This window comes from Asparagus officinalis, chromosome 2 (assembly GCF_001876935.1).
Source record: "Asparagus officinalis chromosome 2, Aspof.V1, whole genome shotgun sequence".
Lineage (NCBI taxonomy): Eukaryota > Viridiplantae > Streptophyta > Magnoliopsida > Asparagales > Asparagaceae > Asparagus > Asparagus officinalis.
Window position 1 is genome coordinate 26,422,275 of NC_033795.1, and position 21,050 is coordinate 26,443,324.

A 21,050-nucleotide genomic window follows, 5' to 3' on the forward strand; every position below is an offset into this window, starting at 1 on the left:
CCGTTACAGTGTTATGGGTCGACTCGTCACTGTTCATGAGTCGACTCATAACTAGCTGTTATAGGCTAAAAACAACTTATGGGTCGACTCATAAAATTCATGAGTCGACTCATCATGCATGGGTCGACTCATGAGGTCATGGGTCGACTCAGCAGAAACAAATGACAACTGTGCAAGACTTTATGAGTCGACTTGTCACTGTTCATGAGTCGACTCATGACATGCACATAGTCTGTTTTGCACAGTAAAAACCAACTATAAACAGGGTTTAAAAATATCAAATAAATTCTAAAAATTATGAAACTTTGGGAAATGTTTATAAACATGTTAATGAACATGTTACAAAAAGAATTTTTGGAATTGCACTTCTCATTTATGAAAACTTGTCATTTTACAAAAATGTCCAAAACATGCAAACATTTTGATGTTTTGACATAAACCAAGTTTTGAAACTTTGTAAACTGATTTTATAGACTTAATGAAAGATGTAAACTATTGTTATGAAGTCTATAAACAATGAATATAGTATTTTAACAAAATACACATATAATGCACTAAAACATGTGATGCGGTATAATTATGTACCAAAAAGTTGCAAGTGCACAACCGTGTCAAGTTATAGTATAAAGATATCGATCTCACAAGGAAGATGTTTTGTAGGAGAAAATATAAAATCGATTCTTATGTTATGTGCGTGACAAAAAGGAGTGATGAGTGAATGTGATTGTGGAGAGATAATGAGAGTGATAGTGTGTAGATCAATGTGTTTGAGAATAAATGTGATCAATAAGGCAAGAAAGAAGAATGAATAAATTCGAGAAACAAATCAAAAATAAAATTCAAGAATAAAAAAATGTAAGAAATTAAAGATAGTGGATTCAATTATAGATATGGGTAATCTAAAATTGAACCAACTTCTTAGAAAAGGGTGATTTCCTAGAGGGTTCTAGCCGAAAGGCGAATCAAACAAAATAAAAATAAACAAAAAAAACTAAACCCAAGAGGGTTCTAGCCTCAAGGTGAAAAATAAAAATAAACAAAAAAAACTAAACCCAAGAGGGTTCTAGCCTCAAGGTGAATAGTATAAGAAATTAAAATCTAACTACAAAATAAATTACAAAATCTAAACTATAAAATAAATTGCAAGAATTAAATGCAAGAAAATAAATCCACTCTATAAGCATGAAATAAATCTATTCTAGCCTCTTGGCTATTTAACAAGAAAATAAAATCTAACTATAAGCATAGAAATAAATCTAAACTAATAAGCAATAAAAAATAAAAGAGAAAAAGAAAAGAAATGCAAACCTCTAAATAATTCTTCATCTCCATTTTCATCATCCAACAAAAAGAAAAAATATTTAAAGTGATGAAAAAATTATTATTATTAATTATAACAAAAAGTTATAAATTTGGAAGGCCTTCCCAATTAAGAGTAGCCCTCCTCTCCAAAAGAAGTTATAAAAATTTTCACACCTCTAACCCCTCACTCTCTATCCCTATTTATAGTAAACATCAGTGAATGTGAGCCATTGGATCAAAATCTTATCCAAAACAATTGATTTTCAGCCATTGAAGCATAACAGACTCCGTTGGTATCGATGCTGGCATCGATGCCGCCCATCGATGTGGCATCGATGCCGCCATCGATGTGGCATCGATGCCGCCATCGATGCTGACATCAATGTCAGCTATTTCCTGGTTGTTGTCCGCAGATCCCTCTTGAGTTTGCTCTTGGGCTTGGACCTTAGAAAATTTCTTGGTAATTTTGGGCTTTAATACTTCATTAAATATTTGAAATAAATTGTTTGGCTTCACGGGCTTCATTTCTTCAATAAATCAAGGGCTTTTGTTGAGAGATGAGAGTTTTGAGATTTATTTTTCATTAACCTATAATTAAAGATAAAAATAATTATTAGTAGTATATTTATTCATATAAAATAGATAATGAGGGTATAAAACTGTAATAAAATATGATTATCAAATACCCCCATACCTAAACTTTTGCTAGTCTATGATTATCAAATACCCCCATACCTAAACTTTTGCTAGTCCTCTAGCAAAGAAAGAAAAAGAAAATCCCAACTCACTTTTGTAGGAATCGCGGTTGTATTTAGCGCATACAACAAGCCTTTAAACTCCTAGGTTATCCTAGTGGACGAGTTGTAGTCTCGTGAGGGTTTGTAGTGAATATACCCACAAAATTCCGTCTTCTTACCAAATTAAAGAAGTTAGTAAATAACTAAATTTACTTGATAATTGAAGCTAGTTATTACTCAAGAAAACATTTATATATAACTCTAAGGTATATTTTCTAGAAAATCTTCTCATTATAGCAATACAAAATCAAGCCAAACTTAGAAATTTAATTTAAAAGTTTTGAAAAGAACATGCTAACTCTTTGTTTAAAATAATATTCAAGTTGCTTGATCTAAAATATTTTCCAAGACCATATATACAAATATAACTATGTATAAAATATTTATTAGTATTTTTACTTTTTTTTATATTATTATTATTTTTAACTCTTTCTTCCTTGGTGATTTTTTCTACTTTAACGGGCTTTCTAAGCGATCATTTAATAAGTTTTGGGCCAATGGATCCCAATCCAATTGGGCTTAGGTCATTAAGCATGGAAATACTCTTTGGCTTTAATTACTCGATCAGCTTAGGCTTTATAAGATAGAATCACCTTGAATTTAAGAGTATTTTTTTTGTACCCATTTTTCGCACTCTTCTTTTTGCAAATTTTTTTTTATATGTATATGTGTATATATTCTGAAAAAAATATGTAAGTCAAGCCACTTTGAAAAATTATTTTTAACTCTAAGCTAAGCATGCATTCCATTATTTTAAATAAAAATCTAAGTTAAGGCTTAAGTAAAGTATACTACTTTGAAAATTATTTCTTAAGAACTTTATTTAGAGTTATCATAAAAGGTGAACTTGAGTAAATAACAGATTAGAAAATTTAAAATTTATCAAATAAATCAATTATTACATAACTCTATCAATTTGGCAAGTGACGATATTTTTATAATTTTTTAGAAAAGGAAAAAAATGACAAAAATGCAACAAAAAATGTAAAACAAAGAGAAAAATTAACTAATTCCCACCCTCACACCTAAATTTTGCATTGTCCTCGATGCAAACTCTATGATGCACAAAGTAAAGCAGATAAGAAGTGAAGTACTTACATTTGATCAGCTGATAAAAATCTACAATTACCTTTGGTCTGTGGAGGATAGAATCAAAATTTTATTATTCTCTTTTTTTTTCTTTTTTTTTCTTTTTTCTTTTTCTTTTTTTTAACTGAATAAGAAACTCTCGAATGAGAGAAGAATAAATTCTTTTTATTATTCTGAAATAAACAAAACAAATAATGTAGAATGAAGTGTTCAACACGAAGAGCTCGTATTCTACATTGAATCCTACCTTATTGTTAAAAATTCTTCCCCGGATTTTAAATAAATTCAGAATGATATAATCAATAATGTGAAATTCCAAGCATTTTGGGGTGTTCAATAATTCTTGCAACAAAGTAAGGTAGGTATTATTGGTGTCATGCATTTTGTATTTCTTAATGAACTCAGACTCTTGTACTGTGAAGTTTTGTTTTCTAACAACCAATTCTTCTGTAGAGTTCTGAAAATTTGGTTGTCGATGGTTCTCCAAGAATCTAAGTTCATCAAGAAAGAGTTCTTTAAAATTAATTCAAAGTAGCAAATGTTTAACATAATTTTATTATTCTTAAGGACCTGGTCTGCTTCTTCTAAAAATTCTAACTCTTCATCAAAAATTTCCTCAAAACTTAAATCAGACTCTTCTTCTTCTTCTTCTTCTTCTTCTGATCTTCCTGAATGTAATTTATTTCTAGAGGCTGATTATTTGGCTGGTCCCCTGGATTAAAAATGTTGAGATCAGCAGTCAAATTCCCAAAGGACGGCTTTATTTGATCAGTTCTACAGTTAATGAGAGCATTAGAAGTGGCTAAGAAAGGTCATCCTAAGATGACAAGTGTTTGTCCTTTGGGATTGAAAACAGGCTATGTTTCCAAGACTACAAAATCTACTGGAAAAATAAAATCTTCAACCTTAATCAGAACATCCTCTAACTCACCCATAGGGACCTTAACAGATCTATCAGCCAACTGTAATGTGCATTTGGTTGGGTTCAGCACACCTAGACCCAATTGCTGATAGACTGAATATGGAAGCAAATTGACACTGGCCCCTAAGTCTAAAAGCGCCTTATCAATGTGAGTATTACCAATGATACATGAAATGATGGGGGAACCTGGATCTTTACGTTTCAAAGGTATGGGATTTGACAGCATTTCACTGATATTGGCGGCTAAGTCTAAACCTATCAAAAGCAGGCTCAGGTTCCGGTTCAGGTTCTTGGTCATCTGAGGAGGGTGATTGTTGAATAGATTCATCAGAAGGAGAAGGAGAAGGAATTTGTATTGGATCAAAAGTTTAACTTGGGGGAGTTCTCACTTGATTATCGACCTGTCTACCTGACCGAAGTGAATGGATTGCATTCACTTGAGCTTCATAGGATGAACCGCATCCTGTGCCCTTAGGATTGACCACGGGTTGACTCGGAAATTTTCCTTTCTCTCTTTCACTCACGGCACTAGCTAGTTGACCAAGCTGAGATTCTAATCTAGCTATAGCTTGAGTGTTGGAGTTGAGCATTTATCCGGTTGATTGCATAAAGGAATTCAGAGTGCTGGATATTTGAGTCAACATATTCGTGGTTTGAGTGGAGGCCTTAATTATGGTTTCCAAACCCCTTTCCAAGACATTGAGATGTTTATCCTGATCTGGATTGTGAGGAGTTTGAATTACAGCTTGATGAAGAGGAGATTGATTTTGATACGGCAGATTGGGTTGTTGAAATTATGGATGAGAATTGAAAGGAACTGTGTTTCCCCTAAGAAAATGTTGGGTCGAAGCGGGTGTAAAGTTTTGAGTTTCGGGAGAATTTCCTTGATTCCATGCAACGTTAGGATGATTTCTCCAACCTGGATTGTAGGTTGGAGAGAATTGATCATTTGCAGAACGCTAGAATGCAGCGTTGACCTATCCTAATGGCTGATTATTTCCTAAGAGAGGACATTCTTCTGAAATATAAGATGGTGACAAACAGTTGTGACATCCTGAGGCTGAAACTTGATTGGTTTGAGCCGGGGTTCTTTCCTTGATTTCTAAAGCTTCTAACCTACGCATGATTGTGGCCATCCTTTCTTCAGATGCAATGTTCGACTCTAAGGAAATACCACTGGATTTGGGTTGGGGAACTGATGACACTCGGTCATCACAGTGTTCCCATTACATGGTTTTTTCAAAAAGACTTTCTAAAAACTCCCAAGCTTCATCAGCGTTTTTCCTCATGAAATCCCCGTGGCACATTGATTCTAAAGAAGTTTTTGCAGAATAATCTAATCATTCATAAATTATTTGGTACAATCGCCATTTTTCTAAACCGTGATGAGGACATTGGATGAGAAGATCTTTAAATCGGTCAAAATACTTCCAAAAGGGTTCTCCCGAGACAATTTTAAAATTCATGATACTGTTTCTTAGCTTCACCGTTTTATGGATAGGAAAAAATTTCTTAAGAAAAATGGTGATAAATTCTTCCCACGTAGTGATGGAATTTACGGGTAAGCTATACAGCCATTTTTTTACTTTGTCTTTGAGAGCAAATGGAATAATACAGCCATTTTTTTACTTTGTCTTTGAGAGCAAATGGAATAAATCTGAGTTTGATCGCATCTTCTGTAATTCTCTCATTTTAATCATAATACACACTTCCTCAAATTCCGAGATAAAAATATATGCATCTTCTATTTTATTTCCAAGGAATTTGGGAAGTATGTTTATGTAATGCGGTCTAAGCTCAAAATTTATTCCATTTATTTCAAGGAGCCTAATGCAAGAGGGGATTGCATTCCTAATGGGATAGCACATATCATGAAGAACGGGTGGATTAGGATGCTCCATTTCTATGATTGGTTCAAAGCGAATTAATTGACGTGTATTATCCCTAATCCACTGTTGCATACACCAAAACTATTTCTTTTTATTTTTTTTAAAGAAAGAAAGAAAAAAATTAGTTTTTTTTTTATTAGAAGAAAAGGATAAAGAAAAATCCTAACTAAAACAAATCAAAGCAATCACTTTTCAATCACTCTAATTCTAGGTTTTAGCCTAACTCACTAGACCAGCTCCTAACCAAAAACTCCTACAGTGAAAAGATTAAAGTTTTACCCAGGTAGTTAGCCAGGTAAGGATAGTACTAGAGGGTGATCAAAGATCAATTAAGTATCTCTTTTCTTGCGGAGCGCTTTACGCAACCCCTAAACCTTGTCTTAGACACTAACTAATCTGAGAAAACTTAAACCGGTTCACTTCAGGATTTCTTGTTCCTTATTAAGCTCGAGTACTTAGGGCCAACGTCTAATGAGTTTTATTAGACTTGTGTAGTGTAGTGAGGAATTAGTGATTTTTGGGATAAGGAAAGGGTGATAAAATCCCTCACCTTATCTTGATTATGGGGTTTTGCCCTTAAAAATATTTTTAAGTGTGTGCCAAATCAAGTGCTACAATCACTTTGGTGAATTCCTACACTATATGAAATGCAACCCTAAAAATTAAAAGCGACTAAAAAGGATGATAAAAAGAAAATCTTTATATTTTTTATTAGGGTTAACAATCAAACAACTATGAGAAGGGGGAACATTGTTTGAGTTTATTATCTTGTTAGTTAATGTCCAAGTGAAAGATGTATTTTATTATGGTCAACAAAAATAAAATCTTTTTTTCCCTAAATGTCTCTAATTGTGAAGCTAGCTAGGGGTGGAATTGAAAACGCTAGAAAGAAGACTTATCTGAAAGCAAATCTTCAAATCCTAGTTCTCCAATCCACGATCTTTAAGCTCCAAGCGTTTCCTTCACAATAAACACACAAGTTAAAGAACCAAAATAATTAAAACCTACTTAAGCACCTTCCCGGACAACGACGCCAAAAACTTGATGCGGTATAATTATGTACCAAAAAGTTGCAAGTGCACAACTGTGTCAAGTTATAGTATAAAGATATCGATCCCATGAGGAATGTGTTTTGTAGGAGAAAATATAAAATCGATTCTTATGTTATGTGCGTGATAAAAAGGAGTGATGAGTGAATGTGATTGTGGAGAGATAATAAGAGTGATAGTGTGTAGATCAATGTGTTTGAGAATAAATGTGATCAATAAGGCAAGAAAGAAGAATGAATAAAATCGAGAAACAAATCAAAAATAAAATTCAAGAATAAAAAAAAATACAAGAAATTAAAGATGGTGGATTCAATTATAAATATGGGTAATCTAAAATTGAACCCACTTCTTAGAAAAGGATGATTCCCTAGAGGGTTCTAGCCTAAAGGCGAATCAAACAAAATAAAAATAAACAAAAAGAAAAACTAAACCCAAGGGGGTTCTAGCCTCAAGGTGAATAGTGCAAGAAATTAAAATCTAACTACAAAATAAATTACAAAATCTAAACTACAAAATAAATTGTAAGAATTAAATGCAAGAAAATAAATCTACTCTATAAGCATGAAATGAATCTAATCTATAAGCATGAAATAAATCTAAGGCAAGAGGGTTCTAGCCTCTTGGCTATTTAACAAGAAAATAAAATCTAACTATAAGCATAGAAATAAATCTAAACTAATAAGCAATAAAAAAGAAATAAAAGAGAAAAAAAAGAAATGCAAACCTCTAAATAATTCTTCATCTCCATCTTCATCATCCAACAAAGAGAAGAAATATTTAAAGTGGTGAAAAAATTATTATTAATAATTGTAACAAAAAGTTACAAATTTGGAAGGCCTTCTCAATTAAGAGTAGCCCTTCTCTTTAAAAGGAGTTACAAAAATTTTCACACCTCTAACCCTCACTCTCTACCCCTATTTATAGTAAACATCAGTGAATGTGAGCCATTGGATCAAAATCTTATCCAAAACAATTGATTTTCAGCCATTGAAGCATAACAGACTCTATTGGTATCGATGCTGGCATCGTTACGGGCATCGATGCTAGCATCGATGCCGCCATCGATGCTGGCATCGATGTCAGCTATTTCCTGGTTGTTGTCCGCAGATCCCTCTTGAGTTTGCTCTTGGGCTTGGGCCTTGGACAATTTCTTAGCAATTTTGGGCTTTAATACTTCATTAAATATTTGAAATAAATTGTTTGGCTTCATGGGCTTCATTTCTTCAATAAATCAAGGGCTTTTTATTGAGAGATGAGAGTTTTGATATTTATTCTTCATTAACCTGCAATTAAAGATAAAAATAATTATTAGTAGTATATTTATTCATATAAAATAGATAATGATGGTATAAAACTGTAATAAAATGTGATTATCAACATGATTTCATTGAATTAAATAGACTTGATATTGTTGAAATCATATATAGGCATATAAGCATGAAACAAATATGTATTTTCCAATTATATTCATTTGTTTCATATATATAAGGTTGAAAGCTATAAAACCAAAACATGTATGTATATATATAACTATATATATATAGAAACCAAAAATATAATGTGTGTATATATATAACTATATATATATACAAGGAAACCAATAAAATGTGTGTGTATAATATTGAGCTTAAAGTACTAACACACATAATATAAACCTAAACTAAATGTTACCCAAGCAATCTTGATCTTCGATGTAGCTCAACTTGGTAAACATTGCGGAAGAAGCTTGAATTTGGATCTTGACTTGAATGCATATGCTATACTCCACTATTCCGCCAACCTCCATTGAATATGATCGTTGAGGTTCTATTCTATCCATCCTCCAACTTGTTGTTTGTCTACAATAAATAGATATACACAAACACTAGACAAACAATATTAGTGGTAAATTGTTTGTTAAACATCATCAAAACAAAGAGACCAACAATATCTGTATCCGAGGAAATATCCGTAATCGTATCCGTTAGGATACAAATATGGTTATACAAATCTATAACCAATAGGATATGGTTACAAATATGGTTTTGTAGTGAAATATCTGTATCCGTATCCGAAATATCCGAATACATATTAGTCGTACTCTTACGATAGTTTCGATTCTTAGATTATGGATTTGTGGTTAACTTTGATGATCAAGATGTTTAATCCTAACTTTTCAGTTATGATAGATATATTAATGAACTCTTTTGTATCACATGAACTATGTTTTTCTCAATACTATCTAGTTTTCTCATATCTGTTTTGTATCTGCATGCATATACGCTTATATATCCGTAACTGTATCCGATTTAGCGGATATGGTTATAAATTTTCCTTGCTGAGGTATATCTGTATCCGTATCCGAGATGGGTAAGCGGATATATGAATATGGTAAGCATCATATCCGAGCCGTATCTGGACCGAATGCATTCCTAATTGGAGGATTAATAAAATAATAATAATAATAATAATAATCTACTACTCTATACAAATGGAAAAAAACTCAAGATTCACTATTCATGATACAGTAATAATGCTACTGCAACATTTTACTGTAGCGTTATTATTGTAGCAAACATGAAACCGGCACTGTAGATTTTTTTTTAAAATATCACATAGTACAGGGGAATACTACAATAGAGGTGGGATACTGTAGCAATCTAAAAAATTTAAAAAATTAATGTAACAGTTAAAATCGGGATTACTATAGTGGGGAAAAAAATATGACATACTTTGCACGATGTTTACACTTGTAATAATAATAATATAGGAGGAGAAAAGCTCGGTGTGCCACCGCAGCACACGCAGACGTTACTATAAATACCCCCGTCCCCACCTCAAGCCGCCCCTCGGAAAATCCCTCTCTCTCTCTCCTCCCTCTACGCGCGGGAACAGCTTACTTTCTCTCTCTAGCATGGAGGAATAGCCATCTCTTCGTCCTCCGCCCAAATCGAAACCCTGGCCACCGCCGCAAATGGCGACCCCTATCAATCACCGAAGCCTAGCTCCAACCCTAGATCACTCCTACAGTCACGATCACGATCACAATCACAATCACCAAACCCTAGAACCTCCAAACCCCCTCCGCCCGGAAACCCTAGATCCCCAATACTAACGCCCCCTCCTCCCCCTCCCTCCGAAACCTAGATCCGAACCCAAAACCCTAACCTAGCCCAAGAAAAGCCCCTGATCTCGGAGAAAAGCGGCCTCACGTCGGGACCCACAGTGGGACTGACGCGCGACGCCGTATATCCGGCGGGCGAGGAGGAGACGCAGCAGCCGCGTCGCCGCCGAAGGCCGGTGGGACGGCCGGCGCCGGAGTCGGACAACAGCGTGCTAACGCACTCCGACCCCAACGCTCCCGCCGGCGGCAGGAAGAGGGAAGTCCCGGTGGGCCGATGACGACGTGAAGCCAGTCATCCAGCTACCCGATTTCATGAAGGACTTCACTGCTGATCTCGATCCCGAGGTACAGAGCTTGAACGCAAGACTTCTTGAAATTAGCCGTCTTTTGCAATCTGGATTGCCCTTGGATGATCGCCCTGAAGGTGCTCGATCCCCGTCCCCTGAACCGATTTATGATAATATGGGTATCAGGATCAATACTAGAGAGTTCCGAGCCCGCGAGAGGCTTAATAAAGAGAGACAAGAGATTATATCTCAACTCATTCGTAGGAACCCGGCTTTTCGTCCCCCGGCTGATTATAGACCTCCCAAGCTTCAGAAGAAACTGTACATTCCCATGAAAGAGTACCCAGGCTACAATTTCATTGGGTTGATAATTGGGCCTAGAGGGAACACACAGAAGAGAATGGAGAAGGAGACTGGGGCTAAGATTGTAATTCGAGGAAAAGGATCGATTAAAGAAGGAAGATTGGGGCAGAAGAGGGACTTGAAGCCTGACCCTGCAGAGAATGAAGACTTACACGTGTTGGTCGAGGCCGAGACTCAGGAGGCATTGGATGCTGCTGCAGGGATGGTGGAGAAGTTGCTTCAGCCTGTGGATGAGGGTTTGAACGAGCATAAGAGACAGCAGTTAAGAGAGCTTGCAGCATTGAATGGGACTATAAGGGATGATGAGTTTTGCAGGTTGTGTGGTGAGCCTGGGCATAGGCAGTATGCTTGTCCTGCGAGGACTTCTACATTTAAGAGTGACGTTTTGTGTAAGATTTGTGGGGATGGAGGGCATCCCACAATTGACTGTCCTATGAAAGGGACCGGAAAGAAGATGGACGATGAGTATCAGAACTTCTTGGCCGAGCTCGGAGGAGCTGCACCTGACTCTCAAACGAAACAGAGCTCAGCATTGCCTATAATGGGTTCTGGTACTTCGGGCACCAATCTTCCTTGGGCTGGAGGAAATAGTACACAGCCTGGGGCTTCTAATGGTATCAGGAAAGAGTATGATGAGACAAACCTCTACATTGGGTATCTTCCCCCTACTCTTGATGATGATGGTCTCATAAGGCTCTTCTCGTCTTTCGGTGAGATTGTGATGGCTAAGGTTATCAAGGATAAGATCACCGGGCTGAGCAAAGGGTATGGGTTTGTGAAGTATTCTGATGTTGCACAGGCAAACAATGCTATTGCTAGTATGAATGGGTATCATCTTGAAGGGAGAACTATAGCAGTGAGAGTGGCGCCCCTCAGCCTCCTCCCCCGGGAAGTTATATGCCCACTTCGGTTCCTTGGGGCCCACGGGTTCCTCCTCAATATGCTCCATATGCTCAGCCACCGCCACCTGGTTCAAGCATGTATGCTTCTGTCCCTCCTTATGGAGTTCAGTACCCACCTCCTCCTCCACCACCAACTAGTCAAACTGCGGCTTCAAGTGAAGCAATGCCTAACTATCCTCCAGGAGTGCAGCCACAGTCTAGTACTGGACTTGTTCAGCCAATGCCAAACTATGCATATGGCAGTGTACCGCCTCCTTATCCTCCTCCTCCAATGGGTTATGCACCTTATTATGGTGTTACTCCTGTACCTCCACTGCCAAGCACTGATGCCTCTCAGGGGTTTGCGATTCCACCTTGGGCCCAGAACCCGCAGCCTCCGAGCAGTGACCAATCTCAGGGGATTGCCAATGCACCGTGGTCATCAAACCCACCTCAGGCACCACCGATTCAGCATGTATCATCTACGGAACAGCAGACAACTAATGGTGGTGATACTGATTATGAAAAGTTTATGTCTGAGATGAAGTGATGCTGATTTATGGGCATGAATTTTCGGGCTTGAAGGGTAAGACTTCTTATTGACCTTCGTCATAAATTTGATTGAGTTAACTAGCTTAGACACGGACAGGGTACGCCAAAAACACGGATACAGGACACAAATTCTTCAAAAGGTAGGGCACGACACATCAACTTGTTATTAGAATACATATTATAATTACTATGATAGTGAAGCGAGATATTACATGCATACGTAAACATGTTCATGCATTTAGGAGTCTTACCCTTTTTTCAAATAATACAAAAGATATCAAGCTTACATATATGCTATTTCCTTGACCTAAAATACATGGTTATAACTTTGCAAAAGGAAGACGACTTAGCTCTTCAACTTTATACTAAATGTTAAGACATATGTAAACTTAGTTTATACAAGTCAATAATTTATAGCATAGTTACATGGTTCGTAGTACATAGCGGGGGGTTGCACAAATTTGGGTACCCAATTCGAGATTTAGAAATTTTGGATTTGACAGGGTAGCTTGCTTCGATATGCAAGTTCGATATAGGATACAATGTATTTTTTTGGGTACGCTTATCATTTTTTAGTGTATAGTAGAAAACTAGAAACTAGAAAATCAATTATGCATTTCAATATTTTTTCATATAAAATACTTCAATACTTCATTTGTATAGTTTCTGAATATATAAAACTTAAAATATTAAATATTAGACAGCCTCTTAGTAATTTTTTCTATTTTGCAACTTTCTTCCCCTTAACATCAAGTGCATCTTCTGGTATTTTCGAGTCCAAACAATTCCATCTGAGCTCTTCCAATTTATTTGAAGAGTCCTCCAAGTTACCATTATTGGGATCCATATCCCATCCTTTATATGGACCAACTTTGTAATTCTCACAAAATTGTGACGCCAGGCAAATGTTTCAATGGATGAATACTGACTTATCCGCCCTTCCACTGTTCAATCTATTCATTTTCACACTATGTATGTAGGAATACGTACTCCAATTTTTTTGAGCTGAAGAGCTACTAATACGCTGAGACAATCTTCTTGGCAATATCAATTAAAGAAATAGTGATCTAGAATTAGTTAGTAACTTTGGATAACTTTCACTTACTGGAAGAATATTTTCAATAATATTATCAAGCATATAAAAAAATCCAAGCACATGTGCATGAAAATAGACTTGTAAATTAACTTTGGTCCCCTCATACTTAGTAAGCTATATGCTAATTTTGGGGAACAAATTCATGTATCGGAAGGAATCGGTTCGTAAATGTACCGGGAATCAGTTCGCATGAACTGTTCGGCACTTCGAGGGCGGTCTAGGGAATCACACAACTATGATTTATAGTAATTTCCATTATATTCTTTGGTGTATAAATAAAAATAAATATACATTTCTTGCATGTATACAAATGAAGAAGTGTGTTCAAGAAGTGTATGACGAACATTTTAAATTAAACTTGTAGTGTATATATAGAGGACACATTTGAATGGGTGTGTGCATATCCATTTAGTGCCCAAGGAAGTGTCCTTGTCCAGTATGGGTATCGGAACATCAGATGTGGGTACGACTTCATGGTAGAAGCACTGATGCTATATAGGAGTTGTCCTGTGTTTTCATGTTTGCACTTTATGCACTGATTAACATTACTATTGGAATTTTATGTTCTTCATATAGTTGATAGAGTTTGCTGTTTACTCGTTAACTTTGTCTATGCTTGCGGGAACTATTTTGTACTACTTTTTCTTTTATATATTTCCACTTGTTGACATAAAATCTTGTGGTGATTGACTTTTTCTGGCAGGCTTAAGGTTTCATGGAGCTATTGTGATCCTGATTATTTCCTGTTGCTTTGACTACTACTAGTTGGAAGTTTGGGACTCACATCTTAACTCTTGCTGTAGTGTTATGTCAATTGCAGAGTAATGCTTGGACAAGCTGGCCCAAATCACATGGTATTTGAGACTATTTGGTTTCTCTGTTGCCTATGCCGTGTACTATGGGTCTCGTTTTGCCTTCCATGGCGGTGTTTCCAGCCACTGACATGCTTGGATTGTTTGTTATCCTATATTTGCTTTCTACTGGATATTATGGACTTGCTTACTAATGTTTGTGTTGTTACTTCTGTTGAAGACTTATTACATTTTCTTCTGTAGCTAATTTGATTTGCTTTATCATGGTACTATTTGATTTTCTAATCTGTAACCTTTAAATTCATATGAGATGGAGTTGACCTATGGAGGCAGTGCCAGAGGGTTCAGATTCTGAGAGGGCCTTGTCTTCATGTTGGTATGTAAATTTAGGTTCTTGCTAACGTGTTGCCGCCTCTTGTTCAGCCCTCCTCTCTTTATATATTGTTTGCCTAATGTACAAATAAAGTCCAAATGTTACAGGTGGGAGGACAGATCATCCATATTGCTAACGCTTATGTCATCTCGTTTTAGTTGCCATAAATCTGATTCATTTTTTTAGCTGGGATATGCTTGCTAACTTCACATTGTTATTCGTTTATCTTTGTGTTCTCTAATCTGGACTGACCATGTTAACTGATCTTTATAGAAAATTGTTCTTTTGTTGGATTGTGCGCATCAATGGATAGCAACAGAGAAGGTAGCTTCCTTTCTTCAAGGTGTTTCTTTAAAAGAGGATATCCACTAGAAGCCTATCCATTTTTTTGGACTCTTTCATGTTCACATATAGCTAAGCTAATTGTTTTTACACTAGCAGAAGACAACAAAATAGAAACAGTTAACATAGTTGGTTAAAGATACATCAACTAACTTCTTACAGAATCCATTTCCAGTTTTTCTGATCAGCAGGTTTCTCCAACTACTAATTTGTAGTAAGTATGGTTTCTTTACATTGAATACTTAGGGGGTGTTTGGCAGTGCTTATTTTTTGGTTAAAGTAGCTTTTAAGCTAGCTTATTCATATATACATGGTTGTGACATTTCAAATAAGCTAACTTTCTTAAGTCCCATTTAAAAAAGTTGAGTTCTCCAACTTTCAAAAAACTAGCTTATAAACTCGTATACATAAGCTAGGTTTGACCAAACAAATGAATTTTCTATCCTTACAAGTACATAAAATTTATATGTCGTGAGAGTTAAAAGCCCACCAAAAGCTAGCATAAAAATCAAAAGCGACCAAAAGCTAGCAAATACCTTATAAGCTTCAAAAAATAAGCCCTCCCAAACACCCTCTTATTCGCCTTTAAACTGTCAGTTACAAGTAATCTGATTGTTTCTAGTGCAATAGAATTAATGCATCCTGAGTTATGGGGATCAGGAAGATGATGTGTGCTAGCTTTCTTATGCTACAAGATGCAGCTAGACTGGTAAGTTTTGAATGTTACTATCTGGCAAACTCATTGTGTTAAGATGATTGTACAGACAACTTTACCTATGCAGGGGATTGGTGGGTGATATACTTTGGATGATGCAGAACTTGTTAACCTCTGTGAGTATCTTGGCTCTGACACTTGAAGGCACCTATCACCCATTATGAGGGTTAACTCTCACATAGGCTAGGCAATCAGTATTGGTGTTCAGAGTTACTTAGCTTTGAGAATAAATTACTTGAGTAGTAAGGAATCTGTTGATTCTGTTCGTTATTAAAGATAAGACCTGTCAATAGGTTCTTATTTTTCCAATTGCTCTAGGTGCATTTACTCTATTAGCTTTTCTGGACAAGCATAAATATGCTGAAGATCAGCCCGATATTCTTTCTTTTTGGGAACCATTACCTGTTGGTGCGTAGGGCATTATGCTTCTGCATGATTACCTTGAGGTGAAGTGTTGACCTCCCTTCTCCTCCATTCTCCCTTTAAAAACACCTCCGCTTCTGCACCTTTTTTCCCCTCTCTTCACCGCATCCAAAGGGTATTAGGGTAAAAAAAAGATATAAATGGAGGATCTTTGAGTATCTTCTTAGAGCTATGATGGATTTTTTCCCAATTATTTAAGATTCATATAACTAAGAGTTTGTCTATGTTCAAATGCAAAAAGTCATATTTCTTGTCAAACTTTATTAATAAAATTTTTCTTACATGATCCCTTTAATAAGAAACCTTGTATAAAATATTATTGTACTCGTACAGAACATTCATTCTTATTGAGCAACTGCAATCAATGGGTTAGTGCAAATCAGATATGTAGTCATGGATTTTTTTTCTTTCATATATTTACTTTTGAGAGTTAAACATATTAGAGGTGAATGATTTATTTCCCTCTAACATTGTTCAAGTTTAGTGATCATACTAAGCAGTGGTTCGTGTAATGTATTCATTTAATGTCACCCAAAATGCGCACCCTCCTCTTTTTTTTTTTTGATTGCCTTATGCTACTAAGTGTAGGTTGCACACAAATGCTTGTTAGTAAGGCAGCAAAATAAACAAGTTATCTCATGTATAATGCAAACACAGTTTACATCTTTCAATTTTATTCTCAAATATTATTTATCAACCTCGCAAAGGAAAGGGTAACTCTACAAGTTAACCCTAAAATATGCAAAGCAAGATTAAATATCAAACTTCAAAACTTATATGCTTCTACCGCATAGTTCTATTGCTGTTGATCATAGTAATACCATAGTTCTTTCATTGTGTGGTTAACCCTTTGGAGTGAGCAATGTATTAACTCCTTTTTGAAGTAGTCTTTTGTCTGGGCAGGATCCTGGTTTTTATTAGTTATAGTATTTATTTTCTTAAGTTATTGAACTTAGTCTATTACCCGTGTTTAGTGTGGCGAACATTAATTCATGTTTGCATGTTATTCCAATTTTAGGTATAGAATTTATCTACACTCTTGACAGTGTAGCCTTTCTGCTGATATCATTAAGGACTAGGTTGCATCTACATGTCTCTAGTTTTTCTCTTTGTTAAATATATTAAATCATCAACCTTTAAATTACTGTAATATTTCTGAAGTTCACATGTTTTTTTTTTTGTATTTTGTAGTAGTAGTAGCACAGCAACTACACAAATTTTTTTATTGCATTCTTTTATCTACCAAGTCTCAGTATTTCAAATCACCTAGTTCTTCTCTCTAGACAATAATTTGTATCTGAACTTAACTTAACTTGGGCTACAGTGGTGTTTTGTTAATTCAAATTTCAGCTGATTGTGCATCATATATAAATCAATATACCGATGTTGGTCTTGTTGGATGGCCCTTTACTTTTATAATGTTTTCTTTTGATTATCTTTAAATCTGATTCTTATCATGTTTCTATTGTCGTATATTGATTTCTCATATGGCTTCTTAAGCATTATTATTCAAGTTGCACATTAGCTTACTTATATTTTAGTTTTTCTTTCTAAAATTTGGTAGGTCCTTTGTTTATTAAAAATGTTGACTTGTTTTCTTCAGCACTTCGTGGTTTATCATTTATTTCTTTTACTCACTACTTCAGAGACAATATTCTTGTTAGTATTCCTTTTGTTCGCTTGGGTGATATATGATCAAGGTGAACACAGTATACTACAATGTTAGGGTCATTTGCTGCGCTCAGTTAAATTAAACCTCAGAAGGAGATCTTGAAGTGCTAGTTTTCCATGATAGGCTTCTAACTATTGGGAGCCATCATTGTGAAAGGTCCCGTGGCTCTGATCGCATGACAGGAAAATGGCATGTTACTGGTGATCAACTTCTCGTCAATTTAATCTTTTAGAGGATATTAGTATGAATGGTTCAGAATCTTGAGTGTCTGATATTGGCATTTATGTAAATAGGTGGCTTGTCATGCTAATTCTTTACATAATTATTGTCCGCAGGTAAGAGAAATTTGTATAGGTAGATCATAGATATTTACTTATGTTGGCAGAATATCCACATACTAGTAACTATGACCACACAATATGTAGTGATAACCTGAAGTAGAAGGACCATAATTCTTAGGATTGTGGTTGAGTAAATGTGGTTCATCTGCTAGTAACTGCGCAAAGCAATGCCATGGTAAATCATAAATGACATTTGTTATCTGTATATGACTATATGAGAGCATAGAAATAGTTGAGGTCATGGTAGGATTTAATCACATTGTATGTAGTGGAAGGTTTCAGATGTTATATTATAAACAGAAGCCATCCTGTTGAGTTGTGAACCAAGTAAAGAAAATGGAAACATCAATGATATAACTTTGTGAGGGAATGATGATATCCAATGTTGGAAGTAGTAATTTTGATAGCATGTTGTAAGCAGTAATTTTGGAGGAAGCTGCCTCTCAGCCCTCTACTTCAGGTTAGTAATTGGAGGCAACTTAATAGAGGTATTTTGGAAGTAATGAAGAAGGCTTTTGATGGTTTTGATGCTGAGATTTGATGAGTAATGGTTGTTTATACTAGTTAAAATTAAAATGTTAATAAATGTGAATGATGTTTTGATATTGATATTAGACTGGTAATATCATTCATGTAGTGGAGGCATTCAATAATAGAGGCATCCTCATTTGTGACACAGAAAGCTGTCAGCCAACTATTGGCAACTCCTTGTGTCTAATACATGCGTTGTATCCTATGTAGCACGGACACGGATCCGACACGGCCATCCGACATGCCGACACGAGGCAAATCCTAAAAAATACGGACACGGATCCGACACGGCCATCCGACATGCCGACACGAGGCAAATCCTAAAAAATACATAGGATACGTGTGTTCGACACGTGTGTCCGACACGGACACGACACGGCTTCATGTTATGCGTGTCCGTGCTTCATAGGACTTGTATCTACCGATTGAGGTGGTGTGACCCTAACTTTAAATCTTTTTAAGTGTCTAGTCTGAAAGCAACTCTTTATCTATACATTCTTATGTCAACAAATTCGAGAAACTCAGGTAATCTCGTGGTATAAGAGAAGGTGAATTTAGCAGTCTGCACTTTATAGGTATAGGTGTTTCACTAGTTGGCCAATGAGCGTGCAGATTGCATACTGAGAACACTAATAGTAAGTACCTTGGCAGATTACCGTAACAATATTGCTGTCACTTAGTAGGTCCTTGGACTATTCTACTGGAAGCTTTATTTGGAACTTGGACTATTCTACTGGAAGCTTTATTTGGAACTAAGCAAGTAAAGAAGTTGATATGACAATAGTCAAACTCGTGCAGCTTATGCTTTCAGAAGTAATTATTTGCTTAACATCAGGTGATTCATGTTCCTGAATGAGTGATGGGTAGATATATGTTAAGGATTAAGTTGAGTATCGGAGACGAGTTCTTTAATGGCACTTCAGCTTGTTGCATATTGGATATCCAGGTAGCGATGTTATTGAATTTGTAAATGTTAGGCTAACCTTCAACTAGAATGCATAGTACCAGGCTCCTTGGACTGGCATCTATTACTTTAATCCTGATTGCCAAGCTTGTATGAGAAACTCTTAGATGTATAAATCTAGAGAATAGCACGTTGCTGAGTTTTTGAAGTACCTGTACTTCTATTGTAGACAAAATAGTGGTAAAGCCTAAAGAAATCCAGAGTGGTCGATGGATTGTTTTTTATACTGTTGAATTTATCATGATTTTCTCTAGGAAAGACTGAATTCGATGACATATTCAGATCATGGATGTGGTGCTTAGGACCCAAATGGAAATACTGGCTGTTGCTTGTAATCCCCAATTAGGGGTGGCAATCTAGACCCAAAACCAATAATCTACCCATACCCACCCACAAAATAGTCCAACTATACCCACCCACTTAACGAAGCGGGTCCTAAATGGGTGGGTATTGCTTCCATACAGCCTAAATGGTTCATAACCACACCCGCCCATAACCAACCCAATTTGATCCAAAGTCTGCAAAATGTCTGCGCAAATGTGCTTCTAAAGTGAAGTCCCTACTAGGGAATGGCTGAGGTACCAATGGCGCAGTATTAACTATTTGTTCTTACTAGTGTTTGTATAACACGAAAGTGTAAATTAATTTATAGATGTTTATCTCATTCATAAATAAAAATTAAATATATTTATTTATTTTTTTCAGTTAGAAAGCTATGCATGTAGCGGGATTCAGGATCCCGATCTTGACATTTGGCTCAAGGCGGAGCAATTTCGTGGCGCATGGTAGCAATTAATTTATTTCTAGTATTTGTTTTTCAGTTTTAAACCCCCCCCAAAATGTCTGCAGAAAACCCCCTAAAAATCTGCAGAAACCCCCCTGAAAATTTACAAAAAAACCCCTGAATGTTTGTAGAAAACCCTCTGAGAGTTTGCAGAAAACCCCCTGAAAGTTTGCAGAAAACCCCTGAAAGTTTGAAGAAAACCCCCTGAAAGTTTGCAGAAAACCCCCTGAAAGTCCGCAAAAAAACATTTGAAAGTCTGTAGAAACCCCCTGAAAATTTGCAGAAAAACCCCTAAAAATTTACAGAAAACCCCTTGAAAGTTTGTAAAAAACCCCCTAAAAATTTGTAGAAAACCCTAAAAATTTACAAGTAGATCACTGAAACTTATATATATATATATATATATATCCCATTTAGTAAATGGGTGGATGAGAAGTGACCCATTTAGCAAATGCTAAATGGGTCATAAATGGTCAAATGGTCATAAATGTGCCTACCCATTTATGACCCAACCAAGACCCAACTAAAACCATCCATTTGACATCCCTATCCCCAATGGTCAATAGGTCGGAGCATCTATTCCCCCCTGTTTATTCTCGTTAAATAAAATTATAACCCACAACAACTCAACTTTTGGTGAATGTGAGGGCTAAAAAGTTGGTTATTCGTTCTCTCTTTTGTCATGCATGGTTTCTACATGAGAATGGTCTTCTCTCTATTCTGAACATCTTGACTCTGCATTTGTTGTTTTCTGTGGACACTT

The 21,050-nt window shown here is 35.9% G+C and overlaps 1 protein-coding gene across 1 annotated transcript; it reads left to right on the forward strand.

The window, feature by feature from the left end:
* On the forward strand, window positions 10,369-14,494 carry LOC109830568 (branchpoint-bridging protein-like). Its single transcript, XM_020397868.1, is given in 3 exon segments — window positions 10,369-11,667; window positions 11,670-12,268; window positions 14,034-14,494. Coding segments are annotated over 2 exon segments (1,767 nt in total). The 5' UTR covers window positions 10,369-10,463; the 3' UTR covers window positions 12,233-12,268; window positions 14,034-14,494.